The 19,512-nt window shown below is 40.5% G+C and overlaps 1 protein-coding gene across 1 annotated transcript; it reads left to right on the top strand.

Moving 5' to 3' along the window:
• Nucleotides 1–16,926: 16,926 nt before the first annotated feature.
• TCEAL1 (transcription elongation factor A like 1) lies at nt 16,927–18,459 on the top strand. Its single transcript, XM_082717433.1, has 2 exons — nt 16,927–17,043; nt 17,392–18,459. The coding sequence occupies exon 2, from the start codon at nt 17,404–17,406 to the stop codon at nt 17,941–17,943; it is 540 nt and encodes a 179-aa protein (XP_082573559.1). The 5' UTR covers nt 16,927–17,043; nt 17,392–17,403; the 3' UTR covers nt 17,944–18,459.
• Nucleotides 18,460–19,512: the final 1,053 nt, after the last annotated feature.

The raw sequence follows: 19,512 nt of genomic DNA, 5'->3' as shown, positions 1-19,512 counted from the left end.
ACACTCCTGATCCTTCTGTGACCCTGCGGGACCTGTGGCCACTCTGACCCCACGTGGGCTTCACCCGGGTTTAGCTTCTGGAGTGATGTCCCTCAGCGGAACAGACTTTTTTAAAAGTCTGATTTTGTGCTCCGTTGCTCCGCCGCTTGCTGGGAGCCCGCCCCTCCCCCCACAGTCTATCTTCCTATCACTTTGGATTCATTTCTCCGCCAGTCCTACCTTTCAGAAAGTGGTTGGTTTTCTGCTTCTGAAATTGCTGTTCTTCTTCTCTTTGATCTCCCGTTGGATTTGTGGGTGTTTGCAATGTTTAGACAAGCTATCTAGCTGATCTTCTGCTACCTGATGTAGCCTCAGCCTGCTACTTCTCCTCCATCTTGACTCCTCCCCCCGTTGGTTTTTTTTTTTAAAGATTTTATTTATTTATTTGAGAGAGAGAGAGAGAAGGGAGGTCAGAGGGAGAAGCGGACTACCCATGGAGCTGGGTGCCTGATGTGGGACTCAGTCCCAGGACTCTGGGATCATGACCTGAGCTGAAGGCAGTTGCTTAACCAACTGAGCCACCCAGGAACCCCCTTCCTTGTTTTTTAAGGAATTTATTTATTTATCTGACAGAGACAGAGAGAGAGAACACAAGCAGGAGGATGGGGCAGAGGGAAAAGCAGACTCCTTGTTGAGCAGGGAGCCTGATACAGGTTTGATCCCAGGACCCCTAGATCATGACCTAAGCCAAAGGCAGACTCTTAACCAATTGAGCCCCCAAGTGCCCCTAGAAGATGTAATTTCTAATGAAATCTAAGAAGTAAGCAATTGTGGACTGCCTATTACACTAACATTGTATGGGTTGGCAAATTTATAAATATATTTCATAATTTCTAGAAGTGTATTCTTCTTCACAGTAAATTTTTCAATATGATTATGATTACATTACAGAAGAGGGAGAAACACTTCCCAATTAATTCTATGAGACTAGTATCACTCTGATATCAAAACAAGACCAAGTACAGTAAGAAAACTACAGACCAATACCTTTTATAAATTGGATGCAAAACCCTCAACAAATTACTACCAAATTGAATCCAGCAATATATAAAAATTATTATACCCAATGACCAAGTGGAATTTATCCCAGAAATGTAAATTTAGTATAATACACAAAAGTCAGTCAATATAAGCCACCATATTAACAGAATGAAAGCCAAAAACCACAAGATCATCTCAATATAATAGATACAGAAAAAACATTTGACAAAATCCGGCACCCTGTCATGATAAAAATATCCAACCAACTAGGAATAAAAAAGAACTTCTTCAAATTGATAAGGATATCTACCAAGACACACAACTTACATCACACTTAAGGAAGAAAGACTGAAAGTGTTCCTTCTAAGAACAGAAACAATACGAAGATGTCCTCTTTGGCCATTTTTACAAATTGTACTACAAGTTCCAGCCAGGGCAATTAGTCAAGAAAAGGAAATAATGGGACGCCTGGGTGGCTCAGTTGGTTAAGCAGCTGCCTTCGGCTCAGGTCATGATCCCAGTGTCCTGGGATCGAGTCCCACATCAGGCTCCTTGCTCGGCGGGGAGTCTGCTTCTCCGTCTGCCTCTGCCTGCCATTCTGTCTGCCTGTGCTCGCTCTCCCCCCCCTCTCTGATAAATAAATAAAATCTTTAAAAAAAATAAAAGGAAATAAAAAGGCATCCAGTTAGGAAATAAATAAGCAAAAAGATCTCTACTTGAAAGCAATATAATCTTACATAGAGGAAATCCTAAGGAATGCATTAAATATTAAATATATTAGCATAATACTGTGGCAGGATATATCAATATATAAAAGTTAATTGTATTTCTTCTTTTTAAAAAAGACTTTATTTATCCATTTGAGAAAGAGAAAGAGAGAGAACAATCAGGGGGAGCAGCAGGCACAGTGAGAGGGAGAAGTCCTGATGTGGAACTCAATTGCAGGACCCTGGGATCATGACCTGAGCTGAAGGCAGCTGCTTAACAAACTGAGCCACCCAGTTGTCCCTGTATTCCTTTACTTTGGAAATTAACAATCTGAAAGTGAACTTGAGAAAATAATTCCATTTACAGTGGCATCAAAAACAAAAACATTGTTAGTAATATATCGAACAAAAGAAATGCCAGACTTATAAACTGAAAACGCAAAATATTATTATTTTTTTTTAAATATTTATTTATTTATTTGACAGAGAGAGATTACAAGTAGGCAGAGAGGCAGGCAGAGAGAGAGAGAGGAGGAAGCAGGCTCCCTGCTGAGCAGAGAGCCCGATGCGGGACTCGATCCCAGGACCCTGAGATCATGACCTGAGCCGAAGGCAGCGGCTTAATCCACTGAGCCACCCAGGTGCCCAAATGCAAAATGTTATTTAAAAAATATAAAGAAGGGGCACCTGGGTGACTCAGTAAGTTAATGTCCAAATCTTGATTTTGGCTCAGGTCATGATCTCAGGGTTGGTTCCATGCTCAGCAAGTAGTCTGCTCAGGATTCTCTCTCTTTCTCCCTCTGCCCCTCCCCTGGGCGTACGCACTCTCTCTCTCTCTCTCAAATAAATAAATAAACCTTTAAAAAATTAAAAAATAAATAAAGAAGACCTAAATAAGGGAAATCCCATGTTCATGGATTGAAAGAAAGTACTGTTCAGATGGCAATATTCTCTAATTGATCTACAGATTCAGCGCAATCCCTATCAAAATTCTATCTGGTTTCTATGTAGAAAATGACAAGATAATTCGAAATTCATGGGACCTAGAACAGAAAAAATAATCTTAGAAAGAATAATATGAACTATCTCATACTTCCCAATTTCAAAACTTCCTACAAAATAACAATAATCAAGACAGTGTGATATGGGTATGAGGACAGATATTATAGATCAATGGAAAAGAACAGAGAGCCTAAGAGTAAACCCTCATATTTAAGCTCAATTGATTTTTGACAAATGTGTCAAGATAACTGAAGGGGAAAGAATAGTTTTGAAACTAAAGTGGTGGAACAATTGGATATCCACAAGCCACAGATTGAATTTAGACCACTACATCATAAGTATACCAAAATTATCTCAATCTGGGTCATAAGTATTAATATAAGAGCCAAAATTATAAATTAAATTATAATTTAAATATTATAAATATTATAATTTAAAGTATAATTTAAATTATACATTAAAACATAGGAGGAAATCTTTATGACCTTGGGTTTAATAATGCTTCCTTAGATATGACAAAACTATGTGTGACAAAAGATAGGATATATTAGACATTATCAAAATGAAAAAATTTTGAGCTTCCAATTACACCATTAAGAAAGTGAAGAGAAAACCCAAAGAATGAGAAAAAATACTTGCAAATCAATTTGATAAAGAACTAACTTCCAGAATATATAAAGAACTCTGGAAATTCAGCCATAAAAAGACAAATGACCTGATTTAAAAATGGGCAAGTTATTTGAATAGACATTTCTCCAGAGATAAACAGATAACCAATAGGCACATTTAAAAAAAGCTCAATATCATTAATCATTAGGGAAATGTGAATCAGAACCAAAAGGAGATAACAATTCATAGACAATATGATAGCAAAATGAAAAGGATGGGAAATAAGCTTTAGAAAAAATAATGAGAAACTGGATCCCTTAAACATTGCTGATGGGAATGTAAAATGCTACTCCCAATTTGGAAAATAGATTGGCAGTACTTTCAAATGTTAAACACAGATTTATCATATGACTCACCCATTCTATTCCTTGGTATATACCCAAGAGAAATAAAAAGATATGGCTACCTAAAACTTAAACACATGTTCATAGAGGCATTGTTTATAATAGCCAATAGAAAAATTGGAAAAACCCCAAATGTCTATCAATTGATGAGTAGATTAAACAATATGTGGTACCCCTGGGGCTAATAACACACTATATGTTAATTTAAAAAGGAAAAAAAATGTGGCATATCATATAATAAAATATATTTAATAATAAAAGGAAGAAGTATAGGGATACCTGGGTGGCTCAGTCAGTTGAATGTCTGCCTTTGGCTTGGGTGGTGAGCCTAGGGTCCTGGGACCGAGTCCTGCATCAGGCTCCTTGCTCGGTGGGGAATCTGCTTTTCCCTCTGCCTCTGCCACTCCCCCTGCCTGTGCATGTTCTCTCTCTGACAAATAAATAAATAAAATCTAAAAAAAAGGAAGAAGTATTGATACATGCTATGACATGGATAAATCTTGAAAACAGTATGCTAAGTGAAAGAAGTCAGCCACAGAAGAACCTATATTGTATTATTCAATTTCTAAGAAATTGCAAACCTGTAGAGATGGAAAATAGATTAGTGGTTTCTTGGGGCTGGCAGTAGGTTAGGGAAAGAAAATAATTGGTAGCGAATACCAGGTTTCTTTTTGGGATAATAAAAATGTTCTTTTTTAAAAGAATTTTATTCATTTATTTGACAAAGAGAGAGTGAGAAAGCACAAGCAGGGTGAGCCACAGAAGGAGAGAGAGAAATAGGCTCTCTGCCTGATGATAAAGACAACAGACGAGGAGGACGACAACAATGTGGGGCTCAGTCCCAGGACCCTGGGATCATGACCTGTGCTGAAGACAGATGCTTAACTGACTGAGCCTCCCAGTAGCCCCGGGATAATAAAAATGTTCTAAAATTAGATTAGGTGATGGATACCCAACCCTATGGATATACTAAAAACCATTGATTTGTACACTTTACATGAGTGAATTATATAGCATATAAACTATATCTCAATAACACTGTTAATGAGAAATGATTATACAATAAAAATAACACTAATGTACTGTGGGTTTATACCATCTGTAGAAATAAAATTAACAGAAAAAAGATGATGAGGGAAATACATGGTTGTAAACTTCTTCCATTAATCATGAAGTCATATAATATTATTTGAAGGTATATTTTGTGATAATATAAAATAAATAACTGCAGACTCCAGAGCAATGGCTGTTTTTTTATCTGGGGGGAGAAGCACGTTGTCAAACAGAGAGCTTTAAATTTCTTCTCAAAGGAAATGATTTCATTTGCAACAGTGTGCGGAGAAGATTGAGCCTCAAGGAGCTCTTGAAAACAGTAGAGGTTGTACTGTGTGGTATAATAAAAAAATATATATTTGGTCTTGGTCTCCAGTTCCTGGCACAGAACTCCTAAAGCTCTTGGGGTTTCCTAAAGTATAGGACTGTCTTTTGTTATTCATAATGAGCCCCATTTGACCACATCTGAGTTTATACTAATGAGGTGATTCACAGGGTCACCATAGCTTCAGAATGGGGGCTGGTCACCAGAAAGACCAAACAAATTATTAAAAGGTTGGGACTTTCAGTCCCATTTCCCTTCTCCCAACCTCTCAGGAATGAGATTGAGCTGGAGATTGAATTCAATTACCAATAACTGATGATTTAATCAATTGTACCTATGTAATGAAATATCCATAAACCTCCCTAAATGATAGGGATTAGGGAGCTTCCAGGTTGGTAAACACATTAATGTGCTGGGAAAGTGGTGTGCCTGGAGAGAGCATGGAAATCCTGCACCACTCCCTACCCCCCAATACCTTGCTCTATGTTTCTTTTCCACTTAGCTGTTTCAGAGTTGCATCCTTTAAAATAAACCAGTACCAGTAACTAAAGCACTTTATTTTTGGAAAAAAAATGAAAAGCACTTTTTTGAGTTCTGTGAGTTGTTCTAGTAAAGTACTAAAACTGAAGAGGGGGTCATGGGAACTTACAAATTTGTAGTTGGCTGGGCAGAATCATGGGTAGCCTAGGCACCCCATTTGTGGCAAGTGTCTGAAGTGGGGGCAGTCTTGCAAAACTGAGCCCTTAAAGTATAAGGTCTGCACTAACTAGTGAGTTAGTGACAGAATTGGATTGAATTGTAGGAAAGCCAGCTGGTGTTGGAGAATCAGAGAACTGGTTGGTGTGGAAAAACATAATGCCTTTGGTGTCAGAAGTAGTGCCAGATAACACCACACATGGTGAAAAGCAATTGAGAGGACATTGGTAGATTCATTGGAGATAGAGACTAAACTGAGGTCAGCTCATTCACCAGAGAAAATCTGACAGAGAGCACTAAGAGAAGACCTGGGTGCAGAACTAATTTCTGTCTGTAGAACAATTTATGCCTCAGGGCATTGTTGAAAACAATAGAGCAATCAGCACACAATTAGTGGTGTTTAACAGGCAGGTGTGGTCAGGGAAATAGACGTAGAGAGCCCTGCCAAAACTGTGTCATCCCAGGGTGACTGTGGGCATACCTAAAGCTGAGCCCACTGAGGAACAAGCTAGGCGTTTCACACTGTGTGTGGAACAGACATTATTTGTTTAGAGACCAGCTGAAGTATCTAAAATAATCTAAGTTATCTAAAATAATCCAGCTAGTCACTAAACAAACAGAAAAATAACAAAAACAAGCCCTTTTTGGGGAGGAACTAATACCCAGAGTTACTAAAATACATTATCTAAAATGTCCCGTCTCCAACAAAATACTATAAGATGTGCAAAGAAACAGGAAAGTATGCCCCATGTATCAGGAAAAAAAGCAGGCAACACAAACTGCCTATAAGAGTGAACAGACACCAGATTAAAAAAGACTTTAAAGTAGCCACTATAAATGTGGTTCCACAATTAAAGGAAACCATGATTGAAGAAGAAAGGAAAATATGATGACAATGTGAAATCAAATATAGAATATCAATAAAGAGAAATTATTTTTAGGGTAGCTCATATGGTTGGGTGTCTGCCTTCGGCTCAGGCCCTGATCTTATTAGGGTCCTGGGGTGGGGCCCTACATCTCCCTCTCCCTCTGCCTGCTGCTCCCCTTGCTTGTGCCCTCTCTCTCTCTCTCCCTATCAAATAAACAAATAAAATCTTAAAAAGAGAGAGAGAAATTATTTTTTAAAAAGAACAAATGGGGCACTCGGAGGCTCAGTCAGTTGGGCAACTGCCTTCAGCTTGGGTCATGGTCTTGGGGTCTTGGGATCAAGCCCTGGTGTCAGGCTCCCTGCCCAGTGGAGAGCCTGCTTTTCCCTCTCCCTTTGTCCCTCCCCCTGTTCATGCACATTCTTTCTCTCAAATAAATAAATAAATAAAATCTTAAAAATAATTTTAAAATTATAACAAATTTTAAAAGAACAAATGGAAATTCAGGAGTTGAAAAGTACAATAACTGGCATGAAAAATTCAACAGTATGTTTGAACTGGAAGACTAATTAGTGAACTCAAGGACAGTGTGATAGAGATTAAGCCATCTGAACAACAGAAAGGAAAAGGCCAAAGAAAAATGTACAAAGCCTCAGAGAAATGTTACATACAACAAAGTGCTATATTAGCTAAGAAAATTACTCCCAATAGTAACTTGAATCACAAGGAACGAAGTGAAGAGATCCAGAAATTATATGTAAGAAGATCAGCATAACAGGGGTGCTTGGGTGGCTCAGTTGGTTAAGACTCTGCCTTCATCTCAGGTCATGATCCCAGGGTCCTGGGATGGAGCCTAGTGTTGGGTTCCCTGCTCTGCAGGAGGCCTGCTTTTCCCACTGCCTCTGCTGCTTCCCCTGCTTCTGCTCTCTCTCTGTCAAATAAATAAATAAAATCTTTGCCCCCAAAAAAATTAACATAGCAAAAATTAGAAACATATACTTGCTTTCTTTTCTTCCCTCTGAGCCTTTAAAATATGTAAAATTACACAAAGCAATAATTATAACAGTGTATTGTTGAGTTTGCAAGAGGTATAGGTATATTATATATAACAATATATAATAATAAAATCAGTGGAATAGAGTTACATAGGAGTAATATTTCTGGATATCACTAGAATTAAATTAGTATGAATCTGAAGCTGAAACTGATAAGCTAATACATATATGGTAAGCAACTAGATCAAACACTAAGGACATAACTAAAATATATAGGAAAAAACCATTAATAAAACTAAAATGCAATATTAGAAAGCACTCACTTAATGCAAAAGAGGAATAAAGGGACAAAAAAGATATGTGACATATAGATAACGAAAAGTAAAATGGCAGATCTAAATTCAACTCTTTAACTGATAATAAAGTATGACTGGATTAAGCTATTCAAAAAAAGGCAGGGTTGTCAGACTGGGTATAAAGAAACAAAACCTAATAATATGCTCTTAATAGGAGACACATTTTATATTAAAAAATACAAATAGATTGAGAGTAAAAGGATAAAAATGCTACACACACAGCAACCACAAGAAAATGGAGTGGCTATAGTAATCAGACAAAATAGACTTTAGACCTTTTTTTTCATAGAGATAAAAAAATTTTATAGAGAGACATTTAATAATAAAAGGGTCAATCCACTGGGAAGATATAACAGCCATAAATATATATGCACCTAACAGAGACTATCAAAATACATGAAGAAAATTTGACAAAAATGAAGGAAGAACAGACAATTCAATGATAACAGTTGGAGACTTTCAACTTTTAATAATGGATAGAACATTAAGGCAGAAGATCAACAAGAAAATAGGTTTGGGGCACCTAGTTAGCTCAGTTGGTAGAACATAAGACTCTTGATCTCAGGGTCATGAGTTTAAGCCACATTGGTTGTAGAGATTACTTAAAAAAGAAAGAAAGAAAGAAAGAAAGAAAGAAAGAAAACAGAAGACTTGAATATTATAAACCAACTAGACCTAACTGACATCTATAGAATACTTCACCCACCAGCAAGAGGATATATATTCTTCTCAAGTGCATGTGGAACAACATACTCCAGAAGATACCATATGTTAGGCAATAAAACAAACCACAATAAACTTGAAAGATTAGAAATAATACTAAGGGGGCACCTGGGTGGTTCAGTGGGTTAAAGCCTCTGCCTTCGGCTCAGGTCATGATCCCATGGTCCTGCGATCCACATCGGGCTGGGGAGCCTGCTTCTTCCTCTCCTGCTGCTCTCACTGCTTGTGCTCTCTCTGTGTGTCAAATAAATAAATAAATAAAATCTTTTAAAAAGATAGATTGATGACCCAAGAAAAGAAAAAGAAAGAAAACTCATATTACTAGAGTCAGAAATGAAAGAGAGGACATAACTACTGACTTTACAGAAATAAAAGGATTAGGAAGGAATACTATGAATAACTGTATGCCAGTACATTAGATAATTAGGATGACATGGACAAATTCTAAGACACAAATTATCAAGACTGACTCCAGATGAAATAGCAAATATGAATACAACTATAATAAGAGAATGAATTAGTAAACAAAAAGTTACTGAAATGGAAAAATCTAGTTCCAGATGGCTTCACTGGTGAATTCTACTAAACATATAAAGATGAATGAGGGCTAATGCTTCACAAACTTTTCCAAAAAATAGAATACTTCCCCACTCATTTTATGAGGCCACTATTATCCTGTTGCCAAAACCATACAAAGACTCTACATGATGTATCTGAGCAAGGAAATGGTAAGCATGTGACTTCTATGACTGTTAACTTGCAGGAGAGGCTACCCCTTTGGTTCCATTCAGAACTTACTTCCAACACAGAATGCATTCTAAGAAACACAAATGACCAAGAAACCCAATCACATCCTTTCTGACATGTGTAACTTTCCTGTATTTGCCAACCACTTATACTGACTACAAAGAAGGAAAGGGAGTGGCACCTGGTTGGCTAAGTCAGAAGAGCCCGTGACTCTTGATCTTGGGGTCATGAGTTCAAGCCCCATGTTGGGCGTAGAGATTACTTAAATTAAAAAGAAACTTTAAAAGAAGGAAAGAGAGACCAAAACACAGTTTTTCACCTTTCATTACTTTTGTAGAATGTACATATGTACAAATATCAAGAAAAGAAAAAAGTTTATGCCTGTGCAGCATTTCCATTATTCTGGTAAGAAGTAAGTACGAGTGCATGTACAAGCTACAAAAGACGAATTGTGCAATTCTGGTGATTCTGCATATGAGTCACATGCTCGTGTGTTTGCATTTAAAACCAGCATCAAAGAATACAACAATGAACTGTAGAGTTCCTGCTAATAATATAAAATTTTACATAATAAATAAAAAGCACCATGTCAAGGTCAACATCCATGTCGTAAATCCTACTGATAGCATGCAGCTATGCTGTGATGAAATGGTACTTTATCTCTGTGATGTTCCTCCCCAAAACCCATATTCCCAGTCTAATCAAGAGAAAAACACCAGCCAAATCCCATTAGATATTGTAAACATCATCAAAATCAGAGAAAGAGTGGAGAAACTGTCATAGCGAAGGGAAGCCTAAGGAGATACGACAACTAAAAGAAACACAGCATTCTGGATGGGGTCCAAGAGTAGAAAAGGGGCATTAGGTTAAAAAAAAAAAAGAAAATTTTAATAAAGTATAAATTTCAACTAATGACAAAATGTCAATATTGGTTCATTATTTATAACAAATGTACCATATTAATGTAAGCTTCTCCTGGGTGTGGAATATATTTGAATTCTCTAGATCTTCTCAATTTCTCTGTGAATCTATAACCGTTCTAAAAAATGAAGTCTATCAAAAAAGAAAGAAAGAAAGAAAAGTCAAAAAGGAGACCACAGAATAAAGACAACCTTTATATTTTAGTCCCTTTAAAGGTACTTCCTCCCTTGCTCTTTGAACAAGGGGCCTTGCATTATCATTTTACAAAGGGCCTCACAAATTATGTAGCCCACTCTGCCTCTGCCCCAACCTCTGTCATCCAGACCTCAGACTGGGGTTGCCCTGGACCCTTCTGGGGGTGTCTGAGGCCAAGAGTTAGGCTGTGAGTGTGTATGTTGGAGTCCAGCAGGGAAGGCCAGCATAGCACAAGTTCTGTGCTCTGACCTTGTCTAGATTCTGGGAAAAGCAGCTGCAGCAGCCACAGTCTAGAGAGGTCCCCCTCAGACCAAACGGTGTTCCTAAGAGAAGCCCTCCTCACCATGGTAGGCAGCCTGGAGCTGGAAGGGACCTTGTTCATTGTTCTACCACAACCCCCTGCCCTGCCTTTTAGGGAGAAGAAGGAGGGCAGGAACAGAGGCCTGAAAAGGGATCGAAGCCTCCTGGGCCTCCAGAGCCCTCCAGCAAGTAAGTGACAGCCTGGGTCCTGCCCAGCCCAGAGCCTGGTACTGCCTTCTTCTGGCCCAGGTTGGACCTGCCTTCCCAGTCCCTGAATGTTCCCCAGCAGCCTGAGTTGCTACCCCACCTTTCCTCAGAGCCCCTTCCTTGTTTCTCTGGGAATAAGGAAGGGGGAGGGAGAGAGAAAGTGTGTGTGTGAGAGAGAGAGAGAGTGTGTGTGTGTGAGAGAGACACTGCGTGTGTGTGTGTGTGTGTGTGTGTGTGTGTGTGTAGCCCTAGTGAGGATGAGGCCAGAAGCAGAAAAGAGAAGGCTCTTGTCACTGCATTTCCCACTTGGTTATTTCCCCTGGGGCGAAAGTGGGAGAGAGCCTGAGAGCTACAGGCTGGACAGGGCCTGCTGCAATCCACAGCAGCTAGTCTTGAGACCAAAATGCTGCCATGGGTGTCATTAGGAAAGAATGCAGAGGCTGCAGCAGCAGGGGGAACCTCTGAGCTGGAGAGGGCATTCCTCCTGGACTCCAGGCAGACAGGCCCTGCAAAGTGAAACCAGACCTCCATGGAATCTGTGCTCTAGAGAGGCTCAGATGGAGTGGGCTCTGTTTCTGCCACGAGGTGCAGCCTCACCAGAGATCAGGAATCCCTAAACCAGGAGCTCACCCTTGGCTTCCTCAGATCCCACAGAGAAAGACCAGGGCCCTGGAGACTGTTGCCATGGCAGCAGCTGCCAGGGGCTGACTGCCCTCCCCCTTGCCTGCAGCACTGCCCTGCCTGCCTTTGGATCCCTCCGTTCCTGCTCTCTGAAAAGGCCTGTACTGTCCACCTTGGATGCATGTAAACGGGCCTGGAGCCCACTTCCCAGGAGCAGTTTTACAAGGCGGGTTACAAGTTCCAAATCTTACATCATACTGCCAGGATTTCAATCCCATCTTGGCTACTATCATCTGTGTTTCCATCGGAGCAGTTTGTGACCTCCCAGAGCCTTTATTATCTCACCTTTTTTTTCATTATCTCACCTTTAAAATGGCATTTCTTAGACTTAAAGCCTCCCTAGCAATTGTGAGCTAAGCAACACATCCTCACAAGATCCTATGTCAGCAGTAAGTATTGAATCAAATCCATAAGAAGGGTTATTTCATAGCACCCACTGCAACCACAAACAAGTAGCAGACCACATTCCTTTGTAACAGATGGTTGTCACCATGGCAGAACCACCTTCATCTTATTTTCTCTTGAGAGCCCTTTCTCTCAAGGGAACCCCAAATCAGTTACTGTCAGGCAGAGACTTAGAGCCAACACAAATGTCTTCATTCTTCCTTTCATTCCTGGTTCTGGTTCTTTATACCTCCCTTGTCTGACCCTATGTTTACCAAGTTCTCAACAATGGTTAATTTATACTAGTCTGGGTGCTTTCATGGGCAACTGTGTCTCTTACTCTCAGCAGCACTAGAAAGTAATCCCATCCTACAAGGTCACACTGAGAGATGAAAGGAGGGGAACTGGCCTGGCAGGGCACACCCCTGGGTGCCAAACCCCACAGGGGAAAGGAATTTTTTCATTTTTATTTAGAGCTCTTTGCTGAGATCTCCCCTAGATCTTTCCTGAGCTTGCTGAATTTATCATCCTATTTAGTACTAATGGCATGACTTAAACTAATATTTTGTAGCTAATGTACTGAATAATAGAATTTGGATTCAAAGACTAAGGGAGTGAACCTAACAATACAACATTTAGCCCAGAAAAACAGAAGTTTCTATACTTGGGTTAAAATTAAAATGATTGGGGCTCAGTCATTAAACGTCTGCCTTTGGCTCACGCCATGATCTGAGGGTTCCGGAATCGAGCCCCGCATTGGGCTCTCTGCTCGGCAGGAAGCTTGTTTCTCCCTCTCCCACTCCCCCTGCTTGTGTTCCCTCTCTTGCTGTGTCTCTCTCTGTCAAATAAATAAATAAAATCTTTTCTCTTTTAAATAAAATCTTTTAAAAAATAAAATTACAATGATTTATATATGTGCACCCTTATTTTTTTTTGATGTTTTATTTATTTATTTGTTAGAGAGAAAGAGACAGCACAAGCAGGTGGAGTGGCAAGCAGAGAGAGATCAAACTCCAAGGAGCCTGATACAAGGAGCCTGATGTTGGACTTGATCCCAGGACTCTGGGATCATGCCCTGAGCTGAAGGCAGATACTTAACTGACTGAGCCACCCAGGCATCCTGCACCCTTATGTTTTCTTGCACCATTATTCACAATGGCCAAATTATGGAAGCAGCCCAAGTGTCCATCAATAGAAGAATGGATAAAGAGGATGTGGTATATATACACAATAGAATATTACTCAGCCACGAAAAAGAATGAAATCTTGCCAAATCTTGCAATGACATGGATGGAGCTAGAAAGTACTATGCTAAGTGTAATAAGCCAGTCAAAGAAAGACAAATACCATATAATTTCATTCACATGCAGAATTTAAGAAACAAATGAACAAAGGTTAAAAATAAAAAGAGATAAACCAAAAAACACACACTTAACTATAGAGAACAAATGAATGGTTACGAGAGGGTAGGGTTTGGGGGGATGGGTGAAATAGATGAAGGAGATTAAGAGTACAATTATCTTGATGAGCACCAAGTAATACATAGAATTGTTGAATCACTCTGTAATACACCTGAAAGTAATTTAACACTGTATGTTAACTATACTGGAAATAAATTTTAAAAATTAAAACGATTTATGTAAGTGTATTAACAGGGATGTGTGAAAACAGATTTGGGGTGTCAGGTGATTGCAATTAAAGTGGATTTAACTGTGTGATCAGGCACCCACAAAATCTACTATGCATCTACAGATGTATTGTGGCTATTCTAGAATGAAGGTGTGATAAGATCACTCCATTCTACACTAGGCAAAACATGCAGTACTTTCAGAGGCATTTATAAATTCAGGAGCATGTAGGATGGTGAGAGACTTTGAAAAAGTATATCATATCAGAAAGAACTGAAATAACTGGGGAGGTTAAGGCTAAATAAATAAGTCTTGGTGAGAATATAATTGTTTTTAAACTGAGGGTTTTGGAGGGGCAGGAGGTGGGGGTTTGGGTGAGCCTGGTGGTGGATATTAAGGAGGGCACATATTGCATGGAGCACTGGATATGAAGCATAAACAATCAATCTTGGAACACTGAAAAAAAATAAAGTTTATAAAAAAGAATATGATTGCTTTTAAATGAGATAGCATACTGCACAATACCTGGCATAAGTGCTCAATTAATGTTAATTTAAAAACAATAATTTAAAAATTTTTAAAAATAAAAATAATAATTCATAGCAGTATTAGTGTGAGGTCATACTATTATTATTGTTGTTATTGTTATTACTATTTCTGTTAGTACAATTAATGCTTACAGAGTGCTCTCTATGTGCTACATACCTTTCCAAGTCCTTTACATATACAAACTTATTTACTCATTTTCCCAAACCCATGAGGTAGGTACTATTGTGTCTCCAGTTTTGCAGATGAGAAAGTTGAGTCACAGAAAGTTCAAGTAGATTTCCCAGTGTGCCTCACAGATGGGAAGGAGAAAGAACATTAACTCTGGCAGTGTCAGGCTCTCAAGGGTAAAAGGCACTCTTGTTACTTTATTCTTGTTTTTTATCACTCCAGAGGGCCAAACCAGCACCAATGTATGTAAACTACTGGGAGGCAGGTATCAGCTCAATAAAAGAAAAAACTCTGAATGATTAAAACTGTATGAAATTTCACACCACAGGATGTAAGGGGGGGAAAGGGTAGAAGTGAAGAAATGAATAAAATGGGGGTTCTCTTGGAAAGAAACCATACAAATGATGAAGCCAACCTTCCATGAAAAGAGTAAAGAAGGCATTGTGAAACTTGGATTTTAAAAGATACACATCACAGAAAAATTTAAAAGTAAAACAGGCATGGAAAAGATACAAAAATGAATATTCATATTCCTATCTAACACAAAGTAAATTAGTTGTTGGAGAAAAGTGACAAAAAGCTCCAAAAATAGGAAAATTTCCATATGAACTTGTTTGGAAACGTACTAGACAGCCTGGGTTTGCAAAAGAAAATGATCCCAGGATCCTCACAGATTTGATAGACACCAATCCTGAAAGTATAAAATACAGAGAGGATAGGTATAGTTTGCTCTCTGGAAGAAAGGGCACCTGCATGAGAAAGTAACATCCAGGCTGATCTGAGTAGATAAAATGCAGGCATGAGGTTGAAGATCATAAAACACCATTAGATCCAAATACACATACTTGTAATGACAAGTATGTTAATATGATTTTAATCCTACTACTCAAGTGTGCGGTCAACAGAATTATTGGATAGTTGGATATGAATATCTTCTGTGCTGAATCTTTTGGGTACTGCAGTCCCAGGACCAGATATTCGCTGATTTAATGAATTAATATACACTTTCTTGACCAGCAACACCAAGAGGTGGCTGGTTAAGGATTTAGAATCCCAGAAAAATCTCTTTACACACACATGCACACGCACACACATAATAGTATATATAGGGTTGCCTTGCTGGCTCAGTCAGTGGAGCATGTGACTCCTGATCTTGGGGTCATTAAGTTCAAGCCCCATGTGTGGTGTGTTTACTTAAAAATTTTTAAAAATCATATACATATATGTACATATATAATAATGCCACTCTCTCCACCAAGAATTCTCCCATTACAGGTAATAAATACATTTTTAGACTATTTGCACTTAGACAAATCTGTATTTTGATTTGTGAAAATCAAAGTATTCATGTTTTTAATGTACATACTTTACAAACAACTCTTTCTAGAGTTCTAGAACTGAATGATTACTAATTTAGACTGGAGCCTCTATTTGTAATACAGGTTTGGGGGCTCAAAAAAATCCTTCAGTCATGGAAAATTGAAAGCTTATCTTCCATAAAAGTGACAAGAGATCTAAACCATGTTGATAGAGCCTAAACGGCCATGATGGAGTTAGGGATGTGGATTAAAGCTGGGAAAGTTGACATATGGTATTGATTCATTAAGGAAAAACAGTCAAATTTCAGTGGAGGATCTGGACTTTAGCGGAAATAATGGGCCTTGTTGGCTGAAAACGGGAGAATGGGGAGAGAGGTGGTATCAGGGTAAGCAACGGAGAAGAGGCAGTTAACACAAAGACTGGATGCTGACCGTCTCTGGTAACCAGGAAAAGGTAAATATAAACAAAGGGGTTGAGTGACGATGGCTGATGGGTTGCGCGTTAGGAAATACTGTCCGGCTGCAGCACGGCCGCCCGTGGTCAAAGTGGTAACTGGGGATCTGAGCTCGGCGGTGACGCGCGGCCCTCACGTGACCAGGAGCCTATGTCTGCCCTAGTCCCGCTCTCCTGGTCCTTTTTGCCTGTCCAGACACCGTCTGCCTCCTGCCCTTCGGTCGAGGGGAAGAGCAGAAGGAAGTAAGTCCCCCTGGTCTTCTTAAATCGGTATGAGTGTTGGTGCTGCCCAGTAACCTCTGGGATCGGGATGGCAGAGAGTACCAGGCCTTTCCCTAGACCCATGTGCGCCCACATTTTGGTGCAGAAAATGGTGGTCTTGGGGTGAGGTGGGGAAATGAGTGGGGGCCCCTAGGGAACACAGACACAGATTCTAAGTAATCCTTCTCTTCCACTTGCCGCCCGAAAAGAAATGACGAGCACTGCAGGGTGCAGGGTGGTGGGGCACAGAGGACTAAGCTTGAGGTGGGGCGTGGGGGAGGGGAAGCAGAAGGGGCTGGCGTGGGGGCGGCGGCTAGTGCCTAGGAAAGGAACGCGTGTGTCAGTCAGACCTTCCCTCCTCCCCACTCCCCGCCCCCTACCCTTTCCTGCGTCTGTCTGCAGGTCACAGCGGAGCGCCTCGAGGAGAGGACGCTTAGAGCAAACCTCCAGGAGAGGTCCGGGTCGGCGCCAAGGTGGGCAGTGGCGCGGGATGGGGTGCGTGGGAGGACGCTGATGGGAACAGAGTCGGTAGCACCACCGTCCCGCCCCGCCCCTGCCACTGCGGGAGAGGCCTGTGGCAAGGCCTGCTGGGAAAATGGTGGGCTTTCGGGAAGGAGGGGCAAGGGACGCTGCGAGGGGTGGGACACGGCGGGGGTCCCTAGCGCCGCAGAGCCTCTCAACGAGCGTAGGTTGAGGAACCTGTGCCCCGACTCGGGAGAAGGCAGGTTTGGGAACGCGGGGCTGGGGTTTTGATTTAGCTCCCAAGTGTGTTGACTCGACTCTGCCTTGGTTATCTCCTGTGAATAACTGTATTTATAAAGACCATCCTGAACATGGAAAAATCCTGCAAAGAAAATGAAGAACAGCCACAGAGCGCACCCAAGACAGTTGAGGAGCAGCCTCCAGTAGAGCACTCTCCCGAAAAGCAGTCTCCAGAGGAACCATCTTCCGAGGAGCAGCCTCCAGTAGAGCACTCTCCCGAAAAGCAGTCTCCAGAAGAACCATCTTCCGAGGAGCAGTCCTCGGAGGAGGAGTTCTTTCCCGAGGAGCTCCTTCCCGAGCTCCTTCCCGAGATGCTCGTGTCAGAGGAGCGCCCTCCTCAGGAGCGCCTTTCTAGAAGGGACCTTTTTGAGGAGCGCCCTCCCATGGAGCAGCCTCCTTGTGGAGTGGGAAAACATAAGCTAGAAGAAGGAAGCTTTAAAGAGAGGCTGGCTCGCTCTCGCCCGCAATTTAGAGGGGACATACACGGCAGAAATTTAAGCAATGAGGAGATGATAAAGGTAGCAGAGGAGATGGAAGAAATGAAAAGAGTGCGCAACAAATTGATGGTTATGCATTGGAAGGCGAGACGGAACCGCCCTTACCCTATTTAATGTGTTCGGCCTTTAATTGTTTTGCCTGATATAAGTATTGCCACCTGAACGTTGCATTTTCTTATATACCTTTCCCGATCTCAATTATAACTTTTCGCGTGGCTTTATTCTAGGTGTTTTACTGGTAACTGGCATTAAATTGGGTTTTCCCCACCCGCAAGCTGCAACTTTCACTTTTTCAATCATGAGTCTCATCCATTTGCATGAAAAGATGTACATTATATATTGTGAAGTGAAATTTTTGAAAAGTATATGTTGTATCCCATTTTGTAAAAAGAATGTATATTTATATATTAATATGCAAAGAAAAACAGTATATCTTAAATGGCTTAACAGTGGCTATCAGTGCGGTAATAGGGGTTTTGGTTTGTTTTTCATTTTTGCTTCATCGGAATGTCTTTCAAGACAAACATTTTTTTGTTAAAAAAATATAATGGGAAAAACTTTTAAAATTGTCATTCAGCTTATAAAGGCAATGTGGCACTTAATAAATTCTTGTCAGAACTTTAAAGAAAAGTAAATCCCATGTTTGTTTGTTCTTAAGTAGGCTCTGTGCCCAGCATGGAGCCCAATGAGGGCTTGAACTCACAACACTGTGATCAAGAGCCAGAGGCTTAACAGACTGAGACACCCAGTTGCCCCAATCCCACTTTTTTTTAAATCTCAGGCAGAAGAACAAACCAGGTACCTCTGTTTCACAGTCATTCTTTTCCCATTTAAAGAGGAATAATGCTTGACTTATAAGGCAGCTGTGGAGCCAAATGAAATGAAGATCCTAGAGCTGCCTGATTTTCCCTCACCTGTGCATGCAGGACCCCCAACCCCTATAGATAACCTTCAAATATAAGGGATAGAACCCAAAAGGAGGTTTCACTTACACTCACAAATAATTCCTGTGAGATTCCAGTTGAGTGCCACATTCTCCTGCCCTGCTATTCTCTTCCCTTGGATACTGTCATATCTGCTGCTCAGGGCTGCCTCTTCTCCTGGGTCCTTCTCCTTCCATGCCCTGTCCCCCCTACCCGCAGCTAAGGTGCTTGGGTTGCTGATTGCTCTGGAGTCCTTTCTAGGTCAAATAAGAACCTACAGATAAATGGAAAATGTTTCTCCTTCAGTTTTTATATTATACTTATCCAGATGCATATCATCCCAGTCCTGCTTAAACCTCAAAGTCTTAAAGAATTCTTAACAAAATAGTCCCCCCCCCCGCCCCCGCCGAAAGTCTCATCTTTTCCTCCCTGGATTCAAACATGAATTCACTGAGATACGGGCTAGGAGACAAATTTGTGCCAGCCATAATGCTGGGTATTCTGAATTGAAACCTCCCTCCCAAAATATTCTCCAAGAATGACTATGGTTTTAGGTGCCTAACATTTGCCCTAGGGTGAATTCTTTCCGAAGGGTTTTCTGGCAGACTTGCCTTAACCAATTCAGCTGACTTGCTCAGCTTGTATAAGTTGAAGAGGAAAGTAAGACTTAGGTTAAAGCTAGGGCATTTCCCTTCTTCCCCACCGTACATCACCAAGAAAGAAGCATTCAAAAGTACTTTGTACTTTGTAAGTCATTAAA

Source organism: Mustela nivalis (assembly GCF_964662115.1).
Source record: "Mustela nivalis genome assembly, chromosome: X".
NCBI lineage: Eukaryota > Metazoa > Chordata > Mammalia > Carnivora > Mustelidae > Mustela > Mustela nivalis.
This window is presented reverse-complemented; position numbering and strand designations above follow the sequence as displayed.

Coding starts and splice junctions, on each gene's coding strand:
- TCEAL1 (XM_082717433.1), top strand. CDS start 17,404: ATGGAAAAATCCTGCAAAGAAAATGAAGAACAGCCACAGAGCGCACCC.